The sequence below is a fragment of the Grampus griseus genome (assembly GCF_964374135.1).
Source record: "Grampus griseus genome assembly, chromosome: 2".
Classification (NCBI taxonomy): Eukaryota; Metazoa; Chordata; class Mammalia; order Artiodactyla; family Delphinidae; genus Grampus; species Grampus griseus.
The window spans coordinates 4,819,850-4,842,733 of NC_139018.1; the positions used below are offsets into that span (position 1 = coordinate 4,819,850).

The window sequence follows — 22,884 nt, forward strand, 5'->3', positions numbered from 1 at the left end:
CATGGGTAAAGCATCTGGGCGTGATGTTTGAGCATTTGTGGCTAGAAGTAATTTTCATCACTTTGGTGGTTATTTGATATGGGCCTGAGTGTTTCTCCTCTCCAGCGCTAGTCAGAAGCTTCTTCCACATTCCTTCTCTTTTTTACGGGCCTCCCTTTCCAGGAATTGAGGCAATTCTCAGCAAGGAGGGGAAAGAAACTGGCTACTGTTCCATCCTGGTTTCAGTATTACGGTTTCATTGACTTATATAAAGATTGGTTTAAATTTTACGTATTTTTTAAACAGATATTTAACAAATGGATGAATAAAAATAAATTACCCCTCAAATTTGTGTTTTGTTCATAGAGCTGCTAGAAAAAAAATTTTTAATGATCAAAGACACAAAATAGTCATTCGTTAAACCTCTCCTCTGTGGCTGATGCTTTGCTATTTACTTACCGACATTATCACACTTATTCCGTGACCAGTCCTGCAAGTTAGTGTTGTTATTGTTACTCCCATTTTACAGTTGAGACACTGAGGCGTGTGACAGTTAAGTAGCCCATAGGGTAATGTTTGCGAGCATAGGTTCTGGGGTCAAACTGTTTGGGTTTGTATCTCATCTCGACCACTCACGAACTGCGTTATCTTGGGCAAGTGTTATAGCCTCTCAGTTTGCTCATCTACGAAACAGAGATAACAGATCTGTCCCATAGGATTGCTGTAGGTTTAAGTGAATTACTATGTATAAGGTGCTTAGAAGAATACCAGGCACTTAAGAGCCGGAGGTTAGCTGCTCTGGTGTAGCCGCACTGTCACGGTCATCCTCCTCGTCCAAGGTGTAACAGCAAGTTACAGATGGAACTGGAGCTCAGCCAAGCTCTGGAACCCTAACAAGTAATACTTGCAATGGGTTTGTGCCTTACTTTACATTTTGTAAAATGCCACCATGTCGTTTTTTCTCATTTCTTCTCATAACAGCCCTTGAGGTAGGTGACAGAGTTCCCGATGCTGCTGCTTTATAGCTGAGGAAGCTGACACTCAGAAAAGGGAAGTGACCAACCCAAAAGGGGCCCCAAGGCGGCCTCAGGTAGCCTGCCATGTGCCCCACCTTTCTTAAGGTTAATAGTAAATAATGACCAATAGGAGGTGCAGGGACACCTTCAGAGGTTTGCGGTTATATAAGGCAGCATGTGGAGTGGACAGGCTGTATATGATTCTTACCTCATTTGGAACCCAAAAGGGATAAGGCCCTGCCTCCACCCAGACTTCCCTTCGTCTGAGAACGGAACAGCTGGCCAGCAAAGGAAGCCATTTGTTCAGCAGTATGTTGGTTATGACTGCAAAGGCCTGGGAATTCATCCCGAAAGCAATTAAGATAAAGAGTAAATAGCCATTTGCCAAATGTTTCTAGTTGTGGTGAACTTAGGGTTACTAAAGCACTTTGGTGTTTGCTGCCTGAGCAGACACGAGTCCTTCCTGTGTCCTGGGCACTGGCCGAGGCACAGGGGCACCTCGGCAGATGCACACTTGCCCTCGGTTAGGAGGGGTCTTTCTTTGCCCTCCCTAAGTCTGTATATCACAGCGATTCCTTTCGACCTCATCATTAGCATTTGTTCTTCCTCTTTTCCCCTGTTTCATGGCTCCAAATTTCTGCTTATATTTTTATTAATGTTATATTATCTATGCCCTTTATTATAACCCATCTCCAACCTTTTTGGAAAGAAGAACTAGCTACGGTAAGGGAAAAACAGCTGCGATGGTTTGTTAATCTCTCTCTCTCCTCCCCCCACAGTCTTGTCTGGACCACTGAGCAAATCTGCCAACACCCTAGCCGGCTGTGAACGCAGGTCCTGGAAAATGGCAGATGTGCCCAACGGTGAGCAGGGCTGTGGGTCTCCACTGGAGCTGTTCAAGAACATTGCTGCTCAAGGGGAGCTCGTGAGGGCCCTCAAAGCCAGAAACGCGGCGAAGGTATGTCGTTTAGCTGGGTCCTACACACACACACACACACACACACACACACACATCCAAGCCACGTCTGTAGGGTCATGTTACCAGGATTCCGTTCCCTCACCACCTGAGGTGTTTTGGCTCTCAGTTTAAATGTATTTTCTCCTTTATCAGCATCGATGCGTGTAGTCTAAAGGGAAGCCGCTGGGAAACAGCAGCCGTCCACCCCGCCTCTCTCTGTTTCCTGCTCCCAGAAACAACGATTTTCAATTCTTTTAGCTGATTCTTTGGCTATATAACCCCTACGTCTCTCAAAACCACACATTAAAAAAAAAAAAAAAAAAAAACCCACACATTATATTGCTCCTGATAGGTGTTCGGGTTTGGGGCTTTCACTGTGGACGACAAGGAATTAGCACTTTCATAAGCACTTCCCATCCCCCCAGTCTCCATGTAAACGCTGCTGACCCACTGGGTATAGCATAAGTGCTTCTCCTTTCCTGCCCAACTTTTGTTTTCTCCAGAGTTGATAGTTGTCTTAATTGCTTTTTGCTTGGCTTTTCTTTGTTTCATTTTGGGGTTTTTTGGCCGCACCTTGCGGCCTGCAGGATCTCAGTTCCCCAACCAGGGACTGAACCCAGGCCGCGGTAGAGAAAGCCCAGAATCCTAAACCCAGGCCGCGGTAGCGAAAGCCCAGAATCCTAAACCCAGGCCGCTTGGGAACGCCCCTGCTTGGCCTTTCTTTTTCCTTTTTAATTTGGCTGCGCCCGCCAGCTCTTAGTCATAGCACGTGGGATCTAGTTGCATCGTACAGGATCTTTTAGTTTGTTCCTTTCAAACCAGAAGTTCATGACCTTTAATTCTCAGAAATTATATTATTTCTTTGATGTATCCTGGGTTTTTTGTTTTGGTTTCTGTTTCTTTGTGTATTTTTTTAATTCAAAGACTGGTCCTCTGAATTTTTTATTTTTTGACTTATTTTCCTCATTTATTTTTCTTTTTGTTCTTCTTTTAGGTATGTTTCGTCAACTTCTAACCCTCCTATGGTTTTTCACTTATTCTGTCATTTTTGGCTTCCAAGAGCCGTTTGATCTCTGAACGTGCCTTTCCTCATAGCTCTCTGCTCTTATTTCATGGGTACACTGTCCTTCTGTCTCTGAGATCTTGGTGATAGTTTTTCCAGTGTTCTCCACCCACTTTATAAACTCGGTTTCTTCCAAGTTAGCTTTTTGTTCCTTCTGCCTTTTGTATTAGATGCCGTCGTCTGGTGTTTGGTGACGCTCAGCCATGTAGCGGCACTTTAGCGGGAGCGCTCAGAGCTGGGAGGGGCTTGTCCTGTGGCTTTCCCTTCCCTGGACGGCAGCCACGCTGCTCTCTGGCCTTGGGAAGGCTTCAGTGTCAGGGTCTTTAGCTCTTCTTTGAGGCTTATAGAGTCCCCGGAGAGGACTCCTCCAGTCTGCTGTCCAGAGGGTGCGGGTCCGGCCGCCAGCCTTGTGAGCTGAGTGGGGCAGAGGAGCTGGGCTGTGTGATCGCTCGCTGAAGCCCCCATTCTCTGTGCACTGCCCCCGCCCCCGCCCCCGCTGAGCAAAGTGCTTCCAGTCTGGACACTTTTTACTCTCCTTGATGAGACACTAAACCTCTGGATGGGGGAGGGGGGATGTACCGGGTAGGGGGGAGATCTCAGTAACTGCTTCTTAGACAGACTTTCAAAGTGCTCCTAGTTTTACAGCCCGCTTTCACCCTCACTTCTTTGAGTATCTAGGGCCGCCAATGCCCAGACCTCTCAGGGATTCCACAGCAATGTAAGTCCAGTCGCTGCCCAGGTTCCCCGTGTTGTCTTAGCATTTGTTCTTCTCCCGTGTTCGGTCAGGTACGACTCATCCCTCCGCTTTCCAGCTTCTGAATCTTGTTGCTGTCATCCTCTTCCTGTTCCCTTGGTCCTCGTGGGTTATGCCTTTTTTAAAGATCTCTTTGCTGTTGCTGCAGTGGGTTTTAGAAGTGTAACCCATTCAGTCTGCGTCTGTAACCATCACCTAAGCACTTTCTTTCACTCTCGGTCACCCAGCTTCTTCATGTCCATGACTTCCTCGTCTGTCACTTCCAATCCCTGTCGTCGTCTTTTCAAAAATCTCTTCCTAGGTTCTCACCAGATGGTATCAACCATATCACAGTCACTCCAGTAGTTTACTTTGACTATTTGGACCCTAAATAATCCATTACATTTTAAAAGAAAGAAACAGTGATATCCAAAAAAAGGAGTTGATTATTCACAGAAAGGGGTTTACAACACCAGGCAGGGCTCAATAGATGAGGCTAAGTTGTTTTAAAAAAAAAAAATCTGAAAACCTAAAATAAATAAAGGACCGAAATGTTGATCATTTACTCTATAAACCCATTTTAGGAACCTGACGGTGATATTTTTGTCATTTGACGTTAAATTCGAATAATGTTAATAAATGCTTTTAGTTAGTAACTCTTAGTGACTCCAGTTATGTTCAGCATTTTAGCAAACAATACTTAACATGGTTTTTTTTTTAACATCTTGATTGGAGTACAATTGCTTTACAATGGTGTGTTAGTTTCTGCTGTATAACAAAGTGAATCAGTTATACATATACATACATCCCCATATCTCCTCCCTCTTGCGTCTCCCTCCCACCCTCCCTATCCCACCCCTCTAGGTGGTCACAAAGCACTGAGCTGATCTCCCTGTGCTAAGCAGCTGCTTCCCACTAGCTAGCTGTTTTACATTTGGTAGTATATATAAGTCCATGCCTCTCTCTCACTTCGTCCCAACTTACCCTTCCCCCTCCCCGTGTCCTCAAGTCCATTCTCTACATCTGCATCTTTATTCCTGCCCTGCCCCTAGGTTCATCAGTACCATTTCTTTAGATTCCATACATGTGCTTTAGCATACGGTATTTGTTTTTCTCTTTCTGACTTACTTCACTCTGTGTGACAGACTCTAGGTCCATCCACCTCATCACAAATAACTCAATTTCGTTCCTTTTTGTGTCTGAGTAATATTCCCTTGTATGTATGTACCACATCTTCTTTATCCATTCATCTGTCAGTGGACACTTAGGTTGCTTCCATGTCCTGGCTATTGTAAGTAGTGCTGCAATGAACATTGTTAACACAGTTTAGAATAACTCTTTCGAGGGTGGTCTTTGACTAATGCATAGTCAGCTGACTCAACAAGGGAGATCAGAGGTTACATGATGAAACCAGAGTTAAATGGAGTAAGTTTGTATCTGACCCTGAAATGTATCATACTAGAAGCACCTGATGTTTTGGAAATTCACTTTAAGTGAAATAGCTGAGCTACTCGGGGATCTCTGGTCCAGTGAGGGTGCCGCAGGCTCTTCCTCCACTCTCTCTGCCGTCTGTCCAGGTCATGGCCCTCGGCGTTCTTTCTCCTTCGTGTACCAAGAGAATAACACCCACTGCTTTCAGAAACAGTAGCTCACAAAGCTTCTCCTGGCGGGTAGGTCGGAATCTGGGGGCTCTAATGGGAGACAGTTAGAGCGGGATTCACGAAATGACACTGGATCGTAGGGGTTAAGGTAGAGAACAGAGCCTTTTTTCTTCTTCTTTTAGTTTAAGTAAACTTTTTAAATTGAAATACATCATTCGTTCAGAAAAATATGGAGATCACAAACAGGCAGCTCACTGAATTTTCACAAAATGACCAAACCTGTGTAACCAGCATCCAGTTGGAGAAATGGCACAGAAGCCACCCTCGGGCCGCTTCAGGCCCTGCCTCTACTCTCCCAAGAGAGGCCTCCACCCTGCCTCCCCCACTGTGGATAGTTCCTTCTGTGTTGGAACTTTATTTAATCAGGTAGTGTATATAGAGTCTTTCATGTCTGGCTTTTTTCAGAACATCAGCTTTTAAAATCTGTTTCAGTGTCCTGGTCCATGTTAGATTGAGAACAAGAAAACGGACAAGACGAGCCTGCTTGTCTGTTTTGGTCCCATTCCAGTTAACAGGTGGTCCTTGAACTGGGACCCTGGTTAGATGTTTGACTTTCAAAGAGCCACCTGGTTGGAAGCTGAGTTAGGCCACATAGAGTATGAAAAACAAGTCACACAGCTGGTGATTAAAGGGTAGTGACTTCAGGGCACTTCAAAGCAAGGTAATTCTCCCATAGATAACTTGATAGATCATGCTTGCTAAGCCTTTATTCTGCTGCACGTACAGCCTAGGCACTACCGTAATGAGGTGAGGAAAACATGCTTGCCTGTCTAAGGTAGGCCAACATCCTGTCTCTTGCATGAGGTCTATCCATGGGGCTATTGATGCCACAACTCTGACTCGTTTAAACGATGAATTCCAGATGGTTTCGGAGTTTGAAACACAAATCTGTGCTTGCGAAATCACCCTACAGTAACAGTCCTCTGTGGCCCAGGTGCCGTACCTGACAGAGGAGCTCTCTCTGAATGGAGTTTGGTGCTGTGATGTTTCTCCACTGGGAAGCCCAGTTTATAGCACATTATGTATAAACTCTAAATGGAAGTGTTTGTAGTTCCCTTGGCAAGCAGATTGGACTGTGTATATTCTTTGTGGTCTAACCCAGCAAGGCCAATTGTGGGAGTAGAGCCTTAGGGCGTAGCATGACTGATCTGCTTAATTAGGTTTGCTTTTTCAAATGCCAGGCTTCCAGGGGTGGCTAGTGTGGGCTCCTGGAAGAGAGGAGGTCTTTAATGGGTTTCCAGCTTACCCAAGGATATATTTTACATTTGTTTTTCTTGTGCTTATTTTAAAACACTAAATGTGCAAACACTTTGGACAGCTTGATAAGACTCCAAAATGCTGTAGTATAACTGTTTCCCAGTGAATCCCTCCTTAATTTATGACCTGAAAGTCTGTATTTTTTCCTTGCCTTTATCTGTTTTCACAATGTCTACTTGAGTTGCTGTTGCTGTCCTTGGTGGCATCGTTGTTTAAGTTTCCATAAATATTCATCTCAACCTGTGTGGATTGTAAAAACAAGTTCCAGTGCAGAGCTCAGTGTAATTGATTAGTGGAGCTTGTCCCATATGTTCGCTGGCATTGGTGGTGTTTAAGTAACATTTAGCACATTAACTCTGTCATAAACAACGGTGTAAATTGTGTCGCTACACGTATCCTATAGTGTTTGTGGTAGTAATCCGTAGCACTAGACCAACAGATAAAAAAAACAAAGGGGCTTCCCTGGTGGCGCAGTGGTTAAGAATCTGCCTGCCGATGCAGGGGACACGGGTTCGAGCCCTGGTCCGGGAAGGTCCCACATGCCGCGGAGCTACTAAGCCTGTGCACCACAACTACTGAGCCTGCGCTCTAGAGCCCATGAGCCACAACTACTGAGGCTGGCGCGCCTAGAGCCTGTGCTCCGCAACAAGAGAAGCCACCGCAATGAGAAGCCCGTGCTCCGCAACTAGAGAGAGCCCACGCGCAGCAACGAAGACCCAACGCAGCCACAAATAAATAAATAAAATAAATAGATTTTTTTTAAATCATAAATTAAAATAAGTTCAGGCCCATGACTTGCTGTGTGTCCATGGGCAAGCTCCTTCACCTCTCTGAGTCTCACGTTCTTCAACTGGAAAAGAACAGTGACAATGACGCCTTCCTCGTAGGGTCATTGTAAGGCTAAAGGAGGTAATGTGTGTGAAAGCAGTTAGCACAACACCTGCCCCACAGCAGTAACATTCGGCAAATGTTAGTTGTTGTTAATACACTCAGCCTTCACCCTTGCTCCTTTGTGCAGAATGAAATTGATTCCGCAGTGGAGATGTTGTTATCCTTGAAAATGAGCTACAAAGCTGCCACGGGGGAGGATTACAAGGCTGACTACCCTCCAAGGGACCCGGCACCTGGGAGTGATGGTGGCCTGGATGCCACAGAAGCAGGCGAGGATTTTGTGGACCCATGGACAGTACAGACAAGCAGTGCAAAAGGCATTGACTATGACAAGCTCATCGGTACGTTATGGGAAAAGCCCCAGCTTTTAGGAGTGATTCCATTGAGTTGATTCCACTGATGTTTTCTAATTTGAATTAATCATACATCCAGTCAAGCTTCAATGCCAAGGAGAAAATAGATCCTAAAATCTTTTGTGGTGCATTTTATTCCCAGAGGATTATTGTTAATTAACATAACAATATAAAATAAATCTCAAAATAATGATTTATAGTAGAGAGCTTGGTAGAAGCTTTTTCCTTTTTTTGAGCAATTCAGAACTTGGGGAAGGTCCATGGAACTGGGCATCTTTACAGTCACTTAAGTTGTCTCTAACTTAGTGGGTACAAGTCAGTCATAGATTACTTAAGGTTTCTCCTCCAGTGTGATACTGAGTGTGGAGCTAAACAGCTGGAAGTCAGCTTAAGAAAGATGACTCCTCACAGGGGGCAGGTCCTCACTGCCAAGCCCTTCACTGGAGGGCTTCCTGCTCAGGAAAATCCTTACTCTGAGAACATTGATGGCTGTCAAAAAAGAAACAGAACTAAAATGTTCTTACCTAAGTCTAAGCCATTTTCCATGATTTATTATAGACTATCAATGAGGGAAAATTCTCTTGAAGACAGCTGTTAATTCGGTTAAAGACTATTTAAATTTATGGTTGTGAGTGAATATAAATGATAGCTTAATGAGCAGTCAGCAGCGGGGGCGTGTGTGTGTGTGTGTGTGTGTGTGTGTGTGTGTGTGTGTGTGTGTGTGTGTGTGTGTGTGTGTGTGTGGTTGCCTGGAGTTGCTAGCTAAACTGCATTCTGGATCTGTTTCCTGTCAGAATCCCATCCCAGACAAAAGAGCATTTTGTTCTGTAATTTATTTTCTGTTCTGCTGGCTGTGACCTCCACTCTGGGCTGGTGGAAGGGACCAGAGCCTCAGGCCTGAAGAGGCCTGGGTCTGTTGAGACTGTGCGTGGATCACAAGGCTTTCCCTCTCGTTTCAGCAATATCACCAAACCTCCCACCACCTGAGATCGGCATCTCTTCTTTTTTTTTCCAGTTCGGTTCGGAAGCAGTAAAATTGACAAGGAGCTGATAAACCGAATAGAGAGAGCCACGGGTCAGAGGCCGCACCGCTTCCTGCGCAGGGGAATCTTCTTCTCACACAGGTCAGGGTCTTCTCACTGCAGGGCCTCCCACCCCTCCTCTTCTTCTAATGAAGAAAACTATCAGGGTGCTGTTCCCTCAGACCTCCAGGCCCTTGCGGCGAGTGGTTGCCAGTTGGCAGAAGGCCGGTTCCACCTCCTGTGCTGGCAGTGACTGGCCATGGGATGGTGCCCGTCCCTTCACCTCTGGCCCTTAGTTTATTCACCTGTAAACTGCCCACCTCACAAGGTGAAGGTCAAGTACACAGCAGATGAGATTCATGCCAGGTTACGTGCAATAAACTATAAAATGTCACAAAACAAAAGAGATCAACGTGTCCAAGTTCAGCATTTCCCATGAGATAAGCAGGAGGCTTCCTGAAATTACATACTTCTTCCTCCTATTGTTCTGGCCTACTCATAAATAATAGCCAAAGAGTCGCTTTGCTGTGCACCTGAAACTATCACAGCGTTGTTCATCAGCTATACACCAATACAAAATTAAAAGTTAAAAAAAAGTTAAAAAAAGAGAGAGAAACTAATAGAGCGAACACGCACAGAATATCCCTACCTGAGGTCATAAATTCCATGCAGATAACATCAGAGAACAGCCAGCTTCTGAGTGAGGTCTTGCCTCTCCCGCCCCACACATCGCCTCGGGCTGGGTTCAAGGCCGTGTTCGTGGAGTTTGTAGTCGGAGGTCGGGTTGCTCTGTTCCGCCCGCACAGCAGGGTTACGGAGAGCGCGCAGGACAGAGCCCGGCAGTCTGCCGAGCTTTAAATTCTACAGGCCGAGAGCTCCAAGCCCCGCTCAGCCCTCCTTCTGGGCAGAATGCAGTCAAAGCTTTTCCCTTAATTGAGATTTAATTCACATGACGTAAAATTCACCTTCTGAAAGTACATAATTCAGTGGGGTTTTTGGTGTATTCACAAGGTTGTGCAACCATCACCACTGTCTAATTCCAGAACATTTTCCTCACCCCAAAAAATAACCCTCTACCCATTAGCAGTCACTCCCTGTTCCTCCCTCCCCACCAGCACCACTGGCAACCACTAACCTACTTCCTGTGTCCGTGGATTTGCCTGTTCTGAACATTTCATATAAATAGAATCATACCGCATGTGGCCTTTTGTGTCTGGCTTCATTCGCTTGGCATCATGTTTTCAGAGTTCCTCCATGACGTATCATATGTCAGTCCTTCATTCCTTTTCATACCTGAAAAATATTTTATTGAATGGACATACCCCCCCATTCAACAGTTGATGGACATTTGGGGTATTTTCACTTTTGGGTTATCAATAATGCTGCTCCGAACACTTGCATACAGGTTTTTTTTTTAATAAATTTATTTATTTTATTTATTTATTTTTGGCTGTGTTGGGTCTTCATTGCTGTCTGTGGGCTTTTTCTAGTTGCGGCGAGCGGAGGCTTCTCTTCGTTGCGGTGGGCGGGCTTCTCACTGCAGTGGCTTCTCTTGTTGCGGAGCACAGGCTCTAGGCACTCGGGCTTCAGTAGTTGTGGCGCGCAGGCTCAGTAGTTGTGGTGCACGGGCTTAGTTGCTGCACGGCATGTGGGATCTTCCCAGACCAGGGCTCGAACCCGTGTCCCCTGCATTGGCAGGAGGATTCTTAACCACTGCGCCACCAGGGAAGTCCTGCATACAGGCTTTTATGTGGACATATATTTTAAGTTCTCTTGAGTGTGTATGTGGGAGTGGAACTGCTGGGTCATAAGTTAACCATTTAACTTTTTGAGGAACTTCCAAACTGTTTTCCACAGTGACTGCATCATTTTGCATTCCCACCAGCAAAGTGCAAACAAAGGTCCCAGTTTCTCCACATCCTCGCCAACATTTATTCTTTTCCATTTTGTGTTTTTCCATAACCATCCTAGTAAGTGTGAGGTGGTATTTCACTGTGATTTTGATTTGTATTTCCATAATGACTAATGATGTTGAGCACCTTTTCATATGCTTATTGACTGTTTTTATGTATTCTTTAGAGAACTGTCTCCTCTGATCCTTTGCCAACTTTTTAATTGGGTTATTTATCTTTTCATTATTGAGTTATAATAGTTCTTTATATATTCTGGATACTAGTTTCTTATCAAATACTTGATTTTCAAATATTAGCTCTTAATTTACAGTGTCCTTAGAAGCACAAATTTTTAATTTTGATGAAATCCAGTTTTCTTCTGTTTGTTTTTCGTTGCTTGGTGTCATATCTAAGAAACCATTGTCTAATTCAAGGTCATGAATATTTACACCTGTTTTTTCTTCTAAGAGTTTTATTCTTTTAGCCCTTACATTTAGGTCTCTGATCCATTTTGAGTTAATTTTTGTATATATGTGAGGGAGGATTCAACTTCATTCTTTTGCATGTGAATATCCAGTTGTCCCAGCGCCAGTTTTTGAAGACTGTTGTTGAATTTTCTTGACACTCTTGTTGAAAATCAATTGACCGTATATTTAAGGGTTTATTAAATATACTACATAGTCTTGGTTACTGTAGCTTTGTAGTAAGTTTTGACACTGGAAAGTGTGAGTCCTCCAACGTTGTTCTTCTCAAGATTATTTTGGCTGTTCTAGGTCCCTTGCATTTCCAAGTGAATTTTAGGATCAACTTGCTAATTTCTATAAAAAAGGCAGCTAGGATTTTGGTAGAGATTTTGCACTGAATCTATAGATCAATTTGGGGAGTGTTGCCATCTTAAAATATCAAGTCTTCCTATCCATGCACATAGACGTCTTTCCATTCACCAGGTCTTTAGTTTCTTCCAGCAGTGTTTTATAGTTTTCAGTGTACAAGTCTTGCACTTCCTTTTTTTAAATAAATTTATTTATTTATTTATTTTTGGCTGCATTGGGTCTTTGTTGCTGCGCGCGGGCTTCTCACTGCGGTGGCTTCTCTTGTTGTGGAGCATGGGCTCTAGGTGCGTGGGCTTCAGTAGTTGTGCCACGTGGGCTCTAGAGCGCAGCCTCAGTAGTTGTGGCACACGGGCTTAGTTGCTCCGTGGCATGTGGGATCTTCCCAGACCAGGGCTCAAACCCGTGTCCCCGACATTGGCAGGCAGATTCTTAACCACTGTGCCACCAGGGAAGCCCCAAGCCTTGCACTTCTTTTGTTAGATTTATTCCTAAGGTTTTGTTTTTTTTGATGCTGTTGAAGATAACGTTTTCTTCATTTCTTTTTTGGATTGTTCATTGCTGTTTCTGAAGGGAAAGCACACTCCTGTGTGTTTCCTCTAGCTCAGTGCTCACTGCAGCTCTGCTTCACTTCTGATACCGGATGTGTGGGGTTTCCACACATCAGGTTCTGCAGCACAAGCTGGTGTCTTACAATTTAACCCAGTTCTGACACTGTCTACCTGGAGATAGCGTCTGATCCCACAGGTTAAGGGCTCAGTCCCAGAAGACTGCCCCCCACCTCCCTACTTCAGACAGGAATCACGGGTCTGGACTGTTACCCGTGCCATAAATCAGAGGGTCCCATGACTGCTTCGTGGAGTGAATTTGCCAGAGCATCTCACGTAAGTCAGGAAAACATTTTACTTACTAGATTACCAGTTTATTATAAAAGGTATAATTCAAGAACAGCCAGATGGAAGAGGTGCACAAGGCAGGGTGTGTGGGAGCACAGCGCTTCCATGGTCTCCCTGGGCACCTCTCTCCCCACTTCTCCATGTGTTCACCAACCCGGAAGCTCTCTGAAGCTGTCCTTTGGGTTTTTATAGAGCCTTCACTACATAGACGTGATTATTTAAATCACTGGCCACTGGTAATTAAACTCAATATCCAGCCCCTCCGCCCTCCCCAGAAAGTGGGGCGAAGGCAGGGGGGACTGAAAGTTCCAATCCTCTAATCAGAGTTAGCTCCCCTGGGAACCAGCCCGCCTCCTTAGGTTATCTACGGGCTTTCCAAAAGTCACTTAAGTAGCATAAATTTTGGTGTGGTTGAAAGGAGCTTATTATATGAATAACACTCCTATCTTTATCATTCTTTTCACTTAGGAAATTCCCACAATGGTTAAAGGAGCTCTGTGCTTGAAACAGGATAGAACGAAGACCAAATGTATATTTCTTACAATCAGTCACGATATTGCACTACTGTATAGAAATACCACAACTGATGTTTGTGTGTTGATCGTACGTGCTGCAACTTTGCTGAGTTCATTTATTAGTTCTTATTAAAAAAAACAAAATTCAGCCACATAAATTTGAAGATCTAATTATCTTTATTCAGTGATTCATAAATCAGGCAGCCTCCCATCTAGCAACTAGAAAGGTGCTCCAAGGGGTTTTACAAAATGGAAGCTTTTTACAGGGAGAGGGGTGGGGCAAGGGAGGAATTAGCAAAAGGGAAAAAAGGATTATTTTTAGGCCAGGACATCTTTTTGTGGACGGGAATGGCAAGGGTTTTACCACGCAGATTGATTCTTGAGGGATCGAAGGTGTAGGGCAGGAGACAGTTTACCTCATAGGTGCTGAGCAGAAAATTCCAGACTGGTTGATTAAGATTACATTTCTGGGGAAGGTGGAAAGTGCAGTTAAATCAGATATTAAGTCTAGGTTTAGTGTCATGGGCTTTAACATGGTACCATTTGGGCCTGTGGTTTTCTTTTTAACGTTCTCTCTCTTTTTTTTTTCTTTTTTTGTGGATTCTGGAGCATTTTTGTTATATAGCATTATTTCACCTGCGAGTAAGGATAATTTTACTTCTTCCTTTCCAATTTGGATTTCTTTTTCTTGCCTAATTGCTCTGGCTAGAAATTCTAGTACAGTCCTTGTGAAAGTGAGCATCCTTGTCTGATTCCTGATCTTAGGGGGAAATCTTTCAGTCTTTCACCATTGAGTAGCTTTGGGTTTTCCATAAATGCCCTTCATTTTAAGGAAGTTCCCTTCTGTTCTGAGTTTGTTGAGTATTTTTATCATGAAAGAATATTGGGTTTTATCAAATCCTTTTTCTTCCTCTGTTGAGATGATCATGTGGCTTTTGTCATGCTTTCTATTAATACCGTGTATCACATTGATGGATTTTTGTATGTTGAACCAAGTTTGCATTCCTGGAACAAATTCCAGTTGATTATGGTGTGTAATCCTTTTTATATGTTGCTGGATTTGGTTTGTGAGTTGCTGAAGAGTTTTTCATCTGTATTCATAAGGGACATTGGTCTGTAGTTTTCTTTTGATGTCTTTGCTTTGGGTATCAGAATAATACTGGCTTCATAGCATGAGTTGAGACGTATTCCCTCTTCCATTTTTCTGGAAGTTTGTGAAGGATTGTTGTTAATTCTCTTTTGAAAATTTGAGAGAATTCACTAGTGAAGCCATCTGGCCCGAGGCTTTTCTTTGTGTGACTTTTTTTTATTCCTAGTTCAATTTCTTTGCTTGCTATAGATCTGTTCAGATTTTCTATTTCTTCTTGAGTCAGTTTTGGTAAATTTGTCTATTACATCAAGGTTGTCTAACTTGCTGGCATACAGCTGTTCCTAGTATTATTCCCTTATAATCCTTTTTACTCCTATAAAGTGTTTAGTACTGTTGACTTTGGTAATTTGAGTCTTTTGTTTTTTTAGCTCAAGCTTTATCAATTTTGTTGATCTTAAATCAAATTTTTATCTTAGCATTTTACAGTTCTCACTGCCCTGTGACGTATTTACTTCAGTATAATAATGCTGTGGGCTCTTGGTTTAGGGAGGCATAGGACTTGAAGCTTTGGCCATGCTCAGATTTAAGAACGCCTCTCAGGTCTGTGAAGTAGGCGTTTGATGAGATCTGCCACGCGCTGTCTCCCTCTGCAGCCGAGGGGGCCCTGCGGGAAGCCATCCTCACAAAGCTGAGCCCAGCACGGGAGCCTCGTCGGCGCCCTGCCCTCGGGACAGCACCCCTCGGGACAGCACGTCGTGAGTGCTCAGAGACTTCCTGCAAAGCCATCTGGAGCAGCGCAGCCGGGACCTGGTCTCCGTGCTCCCACTGCAGGTGGCACAGGTTCAGTCCCTGGTGGGGGAGCTAAGATCTCACATGCCACACGGTGCGGCAAAAAAATAAAAAGAGCAGCTCATGGGACGGCTGTGCTCTTTTTCTTTTCTATAAGCTGATAAAAGTTTGATTTGGTTACTCATGAGAACCAAAGAAGGACTCTTTTTCTTCCAAAATCAAGTGTTTCATTCTTTCCTTATCTCAGAAGCACTGGGTGATCATTCCTTGGGGAAAAATCAAAACTATGCACGAAAACCAGAATCCCCCTAATCCTATCAGCCCAGAGATAAGCACTGTTAGCCCCTGGTCTGGGGCATAAGGAGAAGTCACTTTCAGAATACTCTTGTCTGGGTTCTCCTACCCAGACCTCTGGAAAAGGCAGCTATTCCTCTTTTATTTGGGCATACTTTGCCCAGAAACAAAGAACATTCACACCCTGGAAGGGTGGTTTCATACCCTGCCAAACGTTGCAGTCACTGGCAGGGTTTGTTTTGTTTTGTGGGATTTTTTTAACGTCTTGACTGGAGTATAATTGCTTTACAATGGTGTGTTAGTTTCTGCTGTATAACAAAGTGAATCAGCTATACATATACATATATCCCCATATCTCCTCCCTCTTGCGTCTCCCTCCCACCTTCCCTATCCCACCCCTCTAGGTGGGCACAAAGCACTGAGCTGATCTCCCTGTGCTAAGCAGCTGCTTCCCACTAGCTAGCTGTTTTACATTTGGTAGTGTATACATGTCCATGCCTCTCTTTCACTTCGTCCCAGCTTACCCTTCCCCCTCCCCGTGTCCTCAAGTCCATTCTCTACATCTGCATCTTTATTCCTGCCCTGCCACTAGGTTCATCAGTACCATTTCTTTAGATTCCATGCATGTGCTTTAGCATACAGTATTTGTTTTTCTCTTTCTGACTTACTTCACTCTGTATGACAGTCTCTAGGTCCATCCACCTCACTACAAATAACTCAATTTCATTTCTTTTTATGGCTGAGTAATATTCCATTGTACATATGTGCCACATCTTCTTTATCCATTCACCTGTTGATGGGCATTTAGGTTGCTTCCATGTCCTGGCTATTGTAAATAGAACTGCAGTGAACATTGTGGTACATGACCCTTTTTGAATTATGGTTTTCTCTGGGTATATGCCCAGTAGTGGGATTGCTGGGTCACATGGTAGTTCTGTTTTTAGTTTTTTGAGGAACCTCCATACTGTTCTCCACAGTGGCTGTATCAATTTATATTCCCACCAACAGTGCAAGAGGGTTCCCTTTTCTCCACACCCTCTCCAGCATTTATTGTTTGTAGATTTTTTGATGATGGCCATTCTGAACCGGCAGGGGTTTTAAAAATACAGATTCCCAGGCATCACCCCAGACCCACTGGACCAGAGTCTGTGGAGGCACAGCTCAGGCAGATGTGGTGTGGAAACAGCCGGCCAGGTGATTCTGATGCACCGCCAGGGAGGAGGCCTCTTCGTGTGTGCTGTTAGTGGACCCCAGTCCTTGGGGAGGGTGGATGATTCCAGAATAACTCCCAGATGAAGACACCTGGTCCCAGTGTAGCTGAGGGAGCCCAAAGCAGATCTCCACCTGGGGGCATCCCTCACTTCCCTGCCTAAGTCAGGACTGTGGGAGCCCTGTGATTTCCCCCATCTGGGCCAGCAGAGTGTCGGCGCTGTGCGGTTCTCCACAAGGACTGGGTGGTGTTGGCCTGGTGTCACTCCCAGGAAAGTGTGTGAAGCAGGCAGTATGTCAACATCGATACTTGGAGGAATTCCAAGAGAGATCCAGTGTCTGACCAACATTTAAATATATTATTCCCAATCTGCATGTCTTCCACTTTTAAAACAATCACAGGAGAACCAGCTCAGAAGAAGTTTCCTGTTGTTTTTACAGCATAAGCGCCAAGGATAACAAGCTCTAGTGATTATCCGGGTTGTTTTGTCTGTTTACCATTTCCAAATGAGCATTCACACCGCGATTTTTTTCTCAGAACATCACACTATTTTCTTTTCTCCTTTTTCCTTTAGAGACATGCATCAAATTCTTGATGCCTATGAAAATAAGAAACCATTTTACCTGTATACGGGCAGGGGCCCCTCTTCTGAAGCAATGCACGTAGGTCATCTCATCCCGTTTATCTTCACAAAGTAAGTATTGCGTCGTGTGACTGTTCTCACTTGTATTAGTGAATCAGAAATGTTAGTCACATTACTGATCGAGTATGGTGTATAAAATTACTTTGTTATTTTGAAATTCTTTTGAACCATGGAGAGACTAAATCAGCAGTATATCTGCCAATCATAGATAATATATGTATTATTTTGCCAAAAAAAAAAAGAAAGAAATGTTAGTCACAAACCTTGTCTAGAACTGACAAGACAGTACTAGTTCACATCTGCTTGAACAACCAAGGTCTTGGGGAGTTGCTGCCTTTGTGGCTTCTCTTCACCCTGTTCCTGGTGTCGCTTTAGCGGGATGTGGGTGGTAGAGAGAGCACTGCTTTGGAGTCAGTGGACCTGCGTCCTCCTCTTCCCCTGTCCACGTGACCATAGAAGAGTTACTTCTCTGGGCCTTAGTTTCCACATCTGCCAGAGGGAGTAATAATACCTACCACCTACAGTTCTTGTAAGGCTTCAAAATAAAGTGTGCAGGGAAACCAGCACAGAGCTGACATGGTAATAAACAGTTGTAGCCCTTATTAACAGGAGTCAAATTCACAGTGTGATCAGAGCGTGTGATTTTGTGGGCAGGGACGTTTTGACATACATTGTTAGCAGGAACCGTGTTTTCAGAGGCACAGTGGCGTTTTTCTGCAGGGAAATGAGATGACGGCCTTCTTCCCCCCCTCTCTTAGGTGGCTGCAGGATGTGTTCAATGTGCCCTTGGTCATCCAGATGACCGATGACGAGAAGTACCTGTGGAAGGACCTGACCCTGGACCAGGCCTATGGCTACGCTGTGGAGAACGCCAAGGACATCATCGCCTGCGGCTTTGACATCAAGAAGACTTTCATCTTCTCTGACCTTGACTACATGGGGTAAGGAGAGAACGCCTGCCTGCCTTTTAAATAAGTAGATGCAGATTGTAGACAAGTCATCATGGCCACGGCTGCAGCTGAAACACCTGAAGCATCTCGAGGTCTGGAAGGTGTTTTTCTTCCCTTATTAAATGTTATGGTCTGGTTTATTGGTTTATTGACAAATACGATTTCCATCCTCAGCTTGTGACAGATGTGCATCTGTGTCGTAGTTTCTCTCCACGGATGGTCAGTTGTGCCAATTTGGGTGTCTTTCTCTTTCTCAGTGTACCTTTTTCCCTACAGAGAAAAGACTCACTGGTGACACAGTTCCCTCACAGTCTAGTTAAACCAGACACTTAATAGTCCAAAAGATTTCCTTCTGGAAGTCCTCAAACTGTAACTTCTGCGGTTTTGAACTTCATTCCAGACGACTACCAAGAAGTGTGTTAGAAAAGTAAGACTCTGTCCACCATCCCAAGAAGAATGCTCTTCAGGTCACCAAGTATTGCATGAGCCCCTAAGATATGGCGCTCCCTGCACGGGTCTGGCCGCCCGTGGGGGACAGTGCTTGAGGGCCCACCTTGCTGGTGGAGTGTGGCCCCTGTTAGGAGATTCGTTAGAGGCCCAGACGGGGTGTAGTGGAAACACCAAAGGCTGCGTGAGCAGTAGGTGCAGAGGAGCTTGCTGGTTAACACTGCCCAGAAGGGTCCCTTCTGTAACTACTGAGATCTGAGGGGGAGCTTTATAGCCATTGAGAGGAATACACGCCTTGGTATGAAATCTGACCTTTCTAGCAGCCAGTAAATGAATGCATTTTCTAATTTTACCTATTACATTTTTTTAACCACTCTCTTGTGGGCACAGAGGCATTGTGGGGTCCATGAAGAAACATGACCTTCCAAGGGAGGAAAATAGACCTGGGTTCGAGTCCCAGGTCTCCTCTGTTCAGGGTCTGTGAGTCAGCAAGTCTGGTCCATGAAATAGGGTTAGATGAGACCTTAGTTGTCACCGTTATTATCATTTTCATGACACTTAGTTTTATTTCTCTCCCCCTATTCCTTAAAAGGACCTGATTCAACTGCTTGAACCCATAGACACACCATGGGTTCTGCTCTTTTTAGGACAAGGCAGTACTGGCATCACACAGTCACTGGCATCCTTTTGTGCAGCCTCTTCCCACCCACCGTGGCCCCTCTCAGCCTTGGTCCCCCACCAGCCAGCGATCTTTCTAAAAGGCAGGTGTGGCTCAGTCCCCTGCTCACAGCTTTCCTGGTTCTCCATCATCATCAGGATAAAGTTCTCGCTTTCTCCTTTGCACACCAGCCCCTTGTGATTTGACCTGTGTTCCTCTCTGGTCACCGCCCCCTGCAGCTATACAGAACAATTTGCTGTTCCACACCCTCGCCTTTGTCCCTGCTCTTCTCTGCCCTGACCCCAGGACTCCCAGCTCCGCGGATTCCTATGCTGCCTTCCAAACACGTGGTCAAGCACCACCTTCTCCTGGGAGCTGTCCCTCCTGCAGCCAGATTTAGGTACCCCTCTCTGGTCCCCCTGCGCCCCGGGCCCCCCCTCTGGTGCAGTGTGAGGGGTTGTCCTCTCACACTAGACCAGTAAAGCAGCCGTCACGGGGTGCTCGCCGTGGCAGGTGCCCCCCGAGGCCCCGAGAACACAGCACTGAGCAAAACAAAGTCCCCTGTTGCGGTGCTGAGATGTTGATAGGACAGAAACAAACACCTCTGACGAGTCCGTGAGAATGTCAGGGCGGGGGCGTGAACTTCTGAACAGTCCGCGTGAGAAGACCACCATGGCCCACGTGCTTTCAGCTCGTTCTGAGAGAATGTGGCGTCTGTGGCGACTGGTCTCCACCCTGTCTTTCTGGTACCTGCAGCTTCAATTCTGCCACCTTTGCTCCCTAAGAACTCCCTTTTTCTTTATGAACGTGGGGTAAAGATGAAAGCCCAGACAAAGGGCCTGTCCTAGCTCTTCTTAGGTATTTTATGTTGAACCTAAAGTTAGGAGGGACATTTAAATGTTAAAGTCTGTTTTCAAGTGTCTTTTTCCCTTTAAGAGTTTCTTCTAAACACTCAAGCATTTTACTGTTTTTCTGGAAGTTTAACTCAAAATCTAAACCTCTGACTTCATAAAGCTCCTTCCCAAGCCAGTCTTCCTTACGAACAAGAAACACAACAAAACCTCCCCCACCCCTCGGGGGCTCCATGGGGGAAGGAGTCGGTGCTGGGGCTGAGGCTTCCCGCCACCCTGCCCCCCACACGTTTGGGCCCCGAGGGGCCTTCCTGACAGGACCCCCGAGGGGTGGAAGGACACTGCTCCGGGACGCTGAAAGCCAGTGGTCCAGACCCAACTCTGTGCCGGGCTTGGTTTGGTTCCTGTGGGCAAGTCCTTCAGTTCTCTGAGCTCCCGTTTTCCTATGCAGTGGGGGTTACTACTAGTTAGGGGTGGTCTAGCTGAGGGGTTCAGAGTGCCCGCCTGGGCTCGCATCCTGACCGCCACCTCCTGTGTGACTCGGGCAGTGAATGTTGGACAGGTGTTTATTGAGCATCTGCTACATGTCAGATGATGCTGGGGGTCAGCAGCCAAGACAGTTATCCAGCCGCTCCGTCAGGTTCTCTCTAACGGGACTTAACAGGTAGTAAACCAGGTGAGAATGAGTGTTGTAAGGACAAAGGAAGAACAGAAAGGACAGGGTGGTTAGCTCAGTGGACGGGAGCACCTACGCTGCAGCTTCATGAGGACTGACCACTGAACTGCTGCATGTGGGGCGCTTCCAGCAGAGCCTGGCCCTGGTGAGTGCCCAGTGTCACTCTTGAAAATCTCTTCCAACTTAGAACCCTGTCGCTCATTTGCCTGCCTGTGTGAGGAAATCCAGGCCATGTTCTCCAAGCTATGTGAGTGTGAGGGGCAGGTGTTCTCGGGGGACAAACTGGTACCCAGCCCTCATTTACAGGATGCAGCTGGGTCTGTTCCTGGTCCCCAAGGCGAAGCCTCGGGGTGCGTCACGCTGCATCAGCACAGGGGCGAGCCCGGGGGACAGACATCCCTGGGGGGGGGGTGGCCATGCTCTCGGTGCAGCCAGAGAGCGACCCGGCCTCCAAGAACGGTCAAGGCGGTCTTCTTCAGAAGCACTGCTTCTGATACTAGGGCTGCTGTAGACTTTCCCTCCTTGTGGGCCTTGGAGGCCATCTTATGCAGCACGACCCCAGACACAAGAGGATGGGCCTACCGGCTGACCTGCCCAGGGGACTAGCATTGACGGTCGCCTCAACCCCAGGATGCACGGAGTTCTTGCCCATCCCCCCCCGGTGGTGGACAGCGCTGGTCCTCGCCAGGCGTAGGCAGCACGAGGCCTGCTGCTTTCCCCCAGGAGACCCCTGGCACGGAGGTCGCTCCTGTTCCGGCAGGATGAACGAGCGGGCATCTCTGCAGGTGGCTATCCCGCTCTGCTCTCTGGTGTGTTCAGTGTACGTCGGGGGGTGTAGGGGGGGGTGACCTGTGCTGGGAGCGCTTTGCTGCCATTGCTCCTGGCGCGTCCTCGCAGCGCTGTTCCCACCCTGGCCGGTGCCCCCAGGGCTGAAGTGGAAGCCACCATCCCTCCCCCGCCCTTGCTCCCTGTCTGAGTGGGACTCTGCTCAACTCAAACAGACCCTGCTGCGGTGGCCTTGGCCTTTACCGGCCTCCCTGCCTTGTGGCTGCCCTAGACGCAGGCAGCCGGCATCCCTGCGCTTCTGACGCTCGCCCCGTGCCTGCCCAGAGGCATTCGGTGGCCCTCCGTCAGGCCAGAAGCCTTAAACTCTTCAAACGCTGTGAGATGTGGTGAGAAAAGCACAGGCCTTGGGGCCAGACGAGCCTAGGTTTGGATCCCAGGTCCTAGATTCACTAGGTCTATGACCATAACCTCTCTGAGCCTCTGTGAAAGTGGAGGCAAAGCTGCCTCCTCACAGGGGAGCGGGGCAGTGGCAGTGTATCTCCCGCACTCAGCACAGCTCCTGCCCCCGATAGTAAACGGCAGCTTTCCCGCCTTTTCCTTTTATCTTTATGGTGCCTGACACATAATAGGGCCTGGAGGAAAAGCTACTGAATATGTCAGTCAAAAGATGCAGTGTAAGAAGCCCCTCTGGGTTTTGCCCCTTCAGCCTAGTTCCTTCTAATAGCAGAATGGCTGCCACAGATCCAGGCCTTGTATTCACACCCCTCACCACCCAGGAGAGTTCGCCCTGTCCAGACAGCCTGGCTGCCCCACGGTGGAGGGGACAGTGGTGGCCGGATGCAGGGAGGACCAGCTGCACTGAGACAGACCCTCCTTCCTGGGCCCGTCAGTTGCTATCCGGACACTACATCCAGCAACAGGTTGCAAATACCCTTGAACAATGAGAAGGTTAATCCACGTATAACTCACAGTCGGCCCTCCACAGCCTAAGTTCCCCACATCCGTGGATTCAACAAGCCAAGACCATGTAGCACTGCAGTGTTAACTACTGAAAAGTACCACGTGTAAGTGGACCCGCGTTGTTCCAGGGTCAACGGTAATCTCCCACGAGAAAGCACACGGTCCGTCTCAACAGAAAAGCTGCACTGGGGCCCCCAAACTTACAGCCCCATAAGCTCAGCAGTGACCCTGGCAGAATCTCAATATCTCATGTTAGCCGCTGAGTCAACCACTGAATCCGGTGTGTTCTTGCCTTAGTTGCTTATCAGCTTCATGTTGATTTCCTTCCACAGGTAGAGGTGTGTTCGCCTCGCCTGCCGCAGGCATCTTTGCGTACAGGGGGCGTCACAGCGCCTTCCTCCCCAGTGTGTTCCGGCCTGTGTCTGGCCTGCCATGTTGTACCATCTGCTGCTTTGCCCTCAGTG

The 22,884-nt window shown here is 46.5% G+C and overlaps 1 protein-coding gene across 2 annotated transcripts in view; it reads left to right on the plus strand.

The window, feature by feature from the left end:
- The window catches only part of WARS1 (tryptophanyl-tRNA synthetase 1), a 33,410-nt gene that overhangs the window by 3,675 nt on the left and 6,851 nt on the right, over positions 1-22,884 (plus strand). For both annotated transcript variants that reach the window (XM_082682012.1, XM_082682013.1), the window contains exons 2-6: positions 1,775-1,953; positions 7,686-7,899; positions 8,927-9,035; positions 17,024-17,143; positions 17,851-18,033. In XM_082682012.1, coding sequence (XP_082538138.1) covers positions 1,840-1,953; positions 7,686-7,899; positions 8,927-9,035; positions 17,024-17,143; positions 17,851-18,033 — 740 coding nt within the window. In that variant the 5' untranslated portion in view covers positions 1,775-1,839. The remainder of the gene's footprint in view (positions 1-1,774; positions 1,954-7,685; positions 7,900-8,926; positions 9,036-17,023; positions 17,144-17,850; positions 18,034-22,884) is intronic.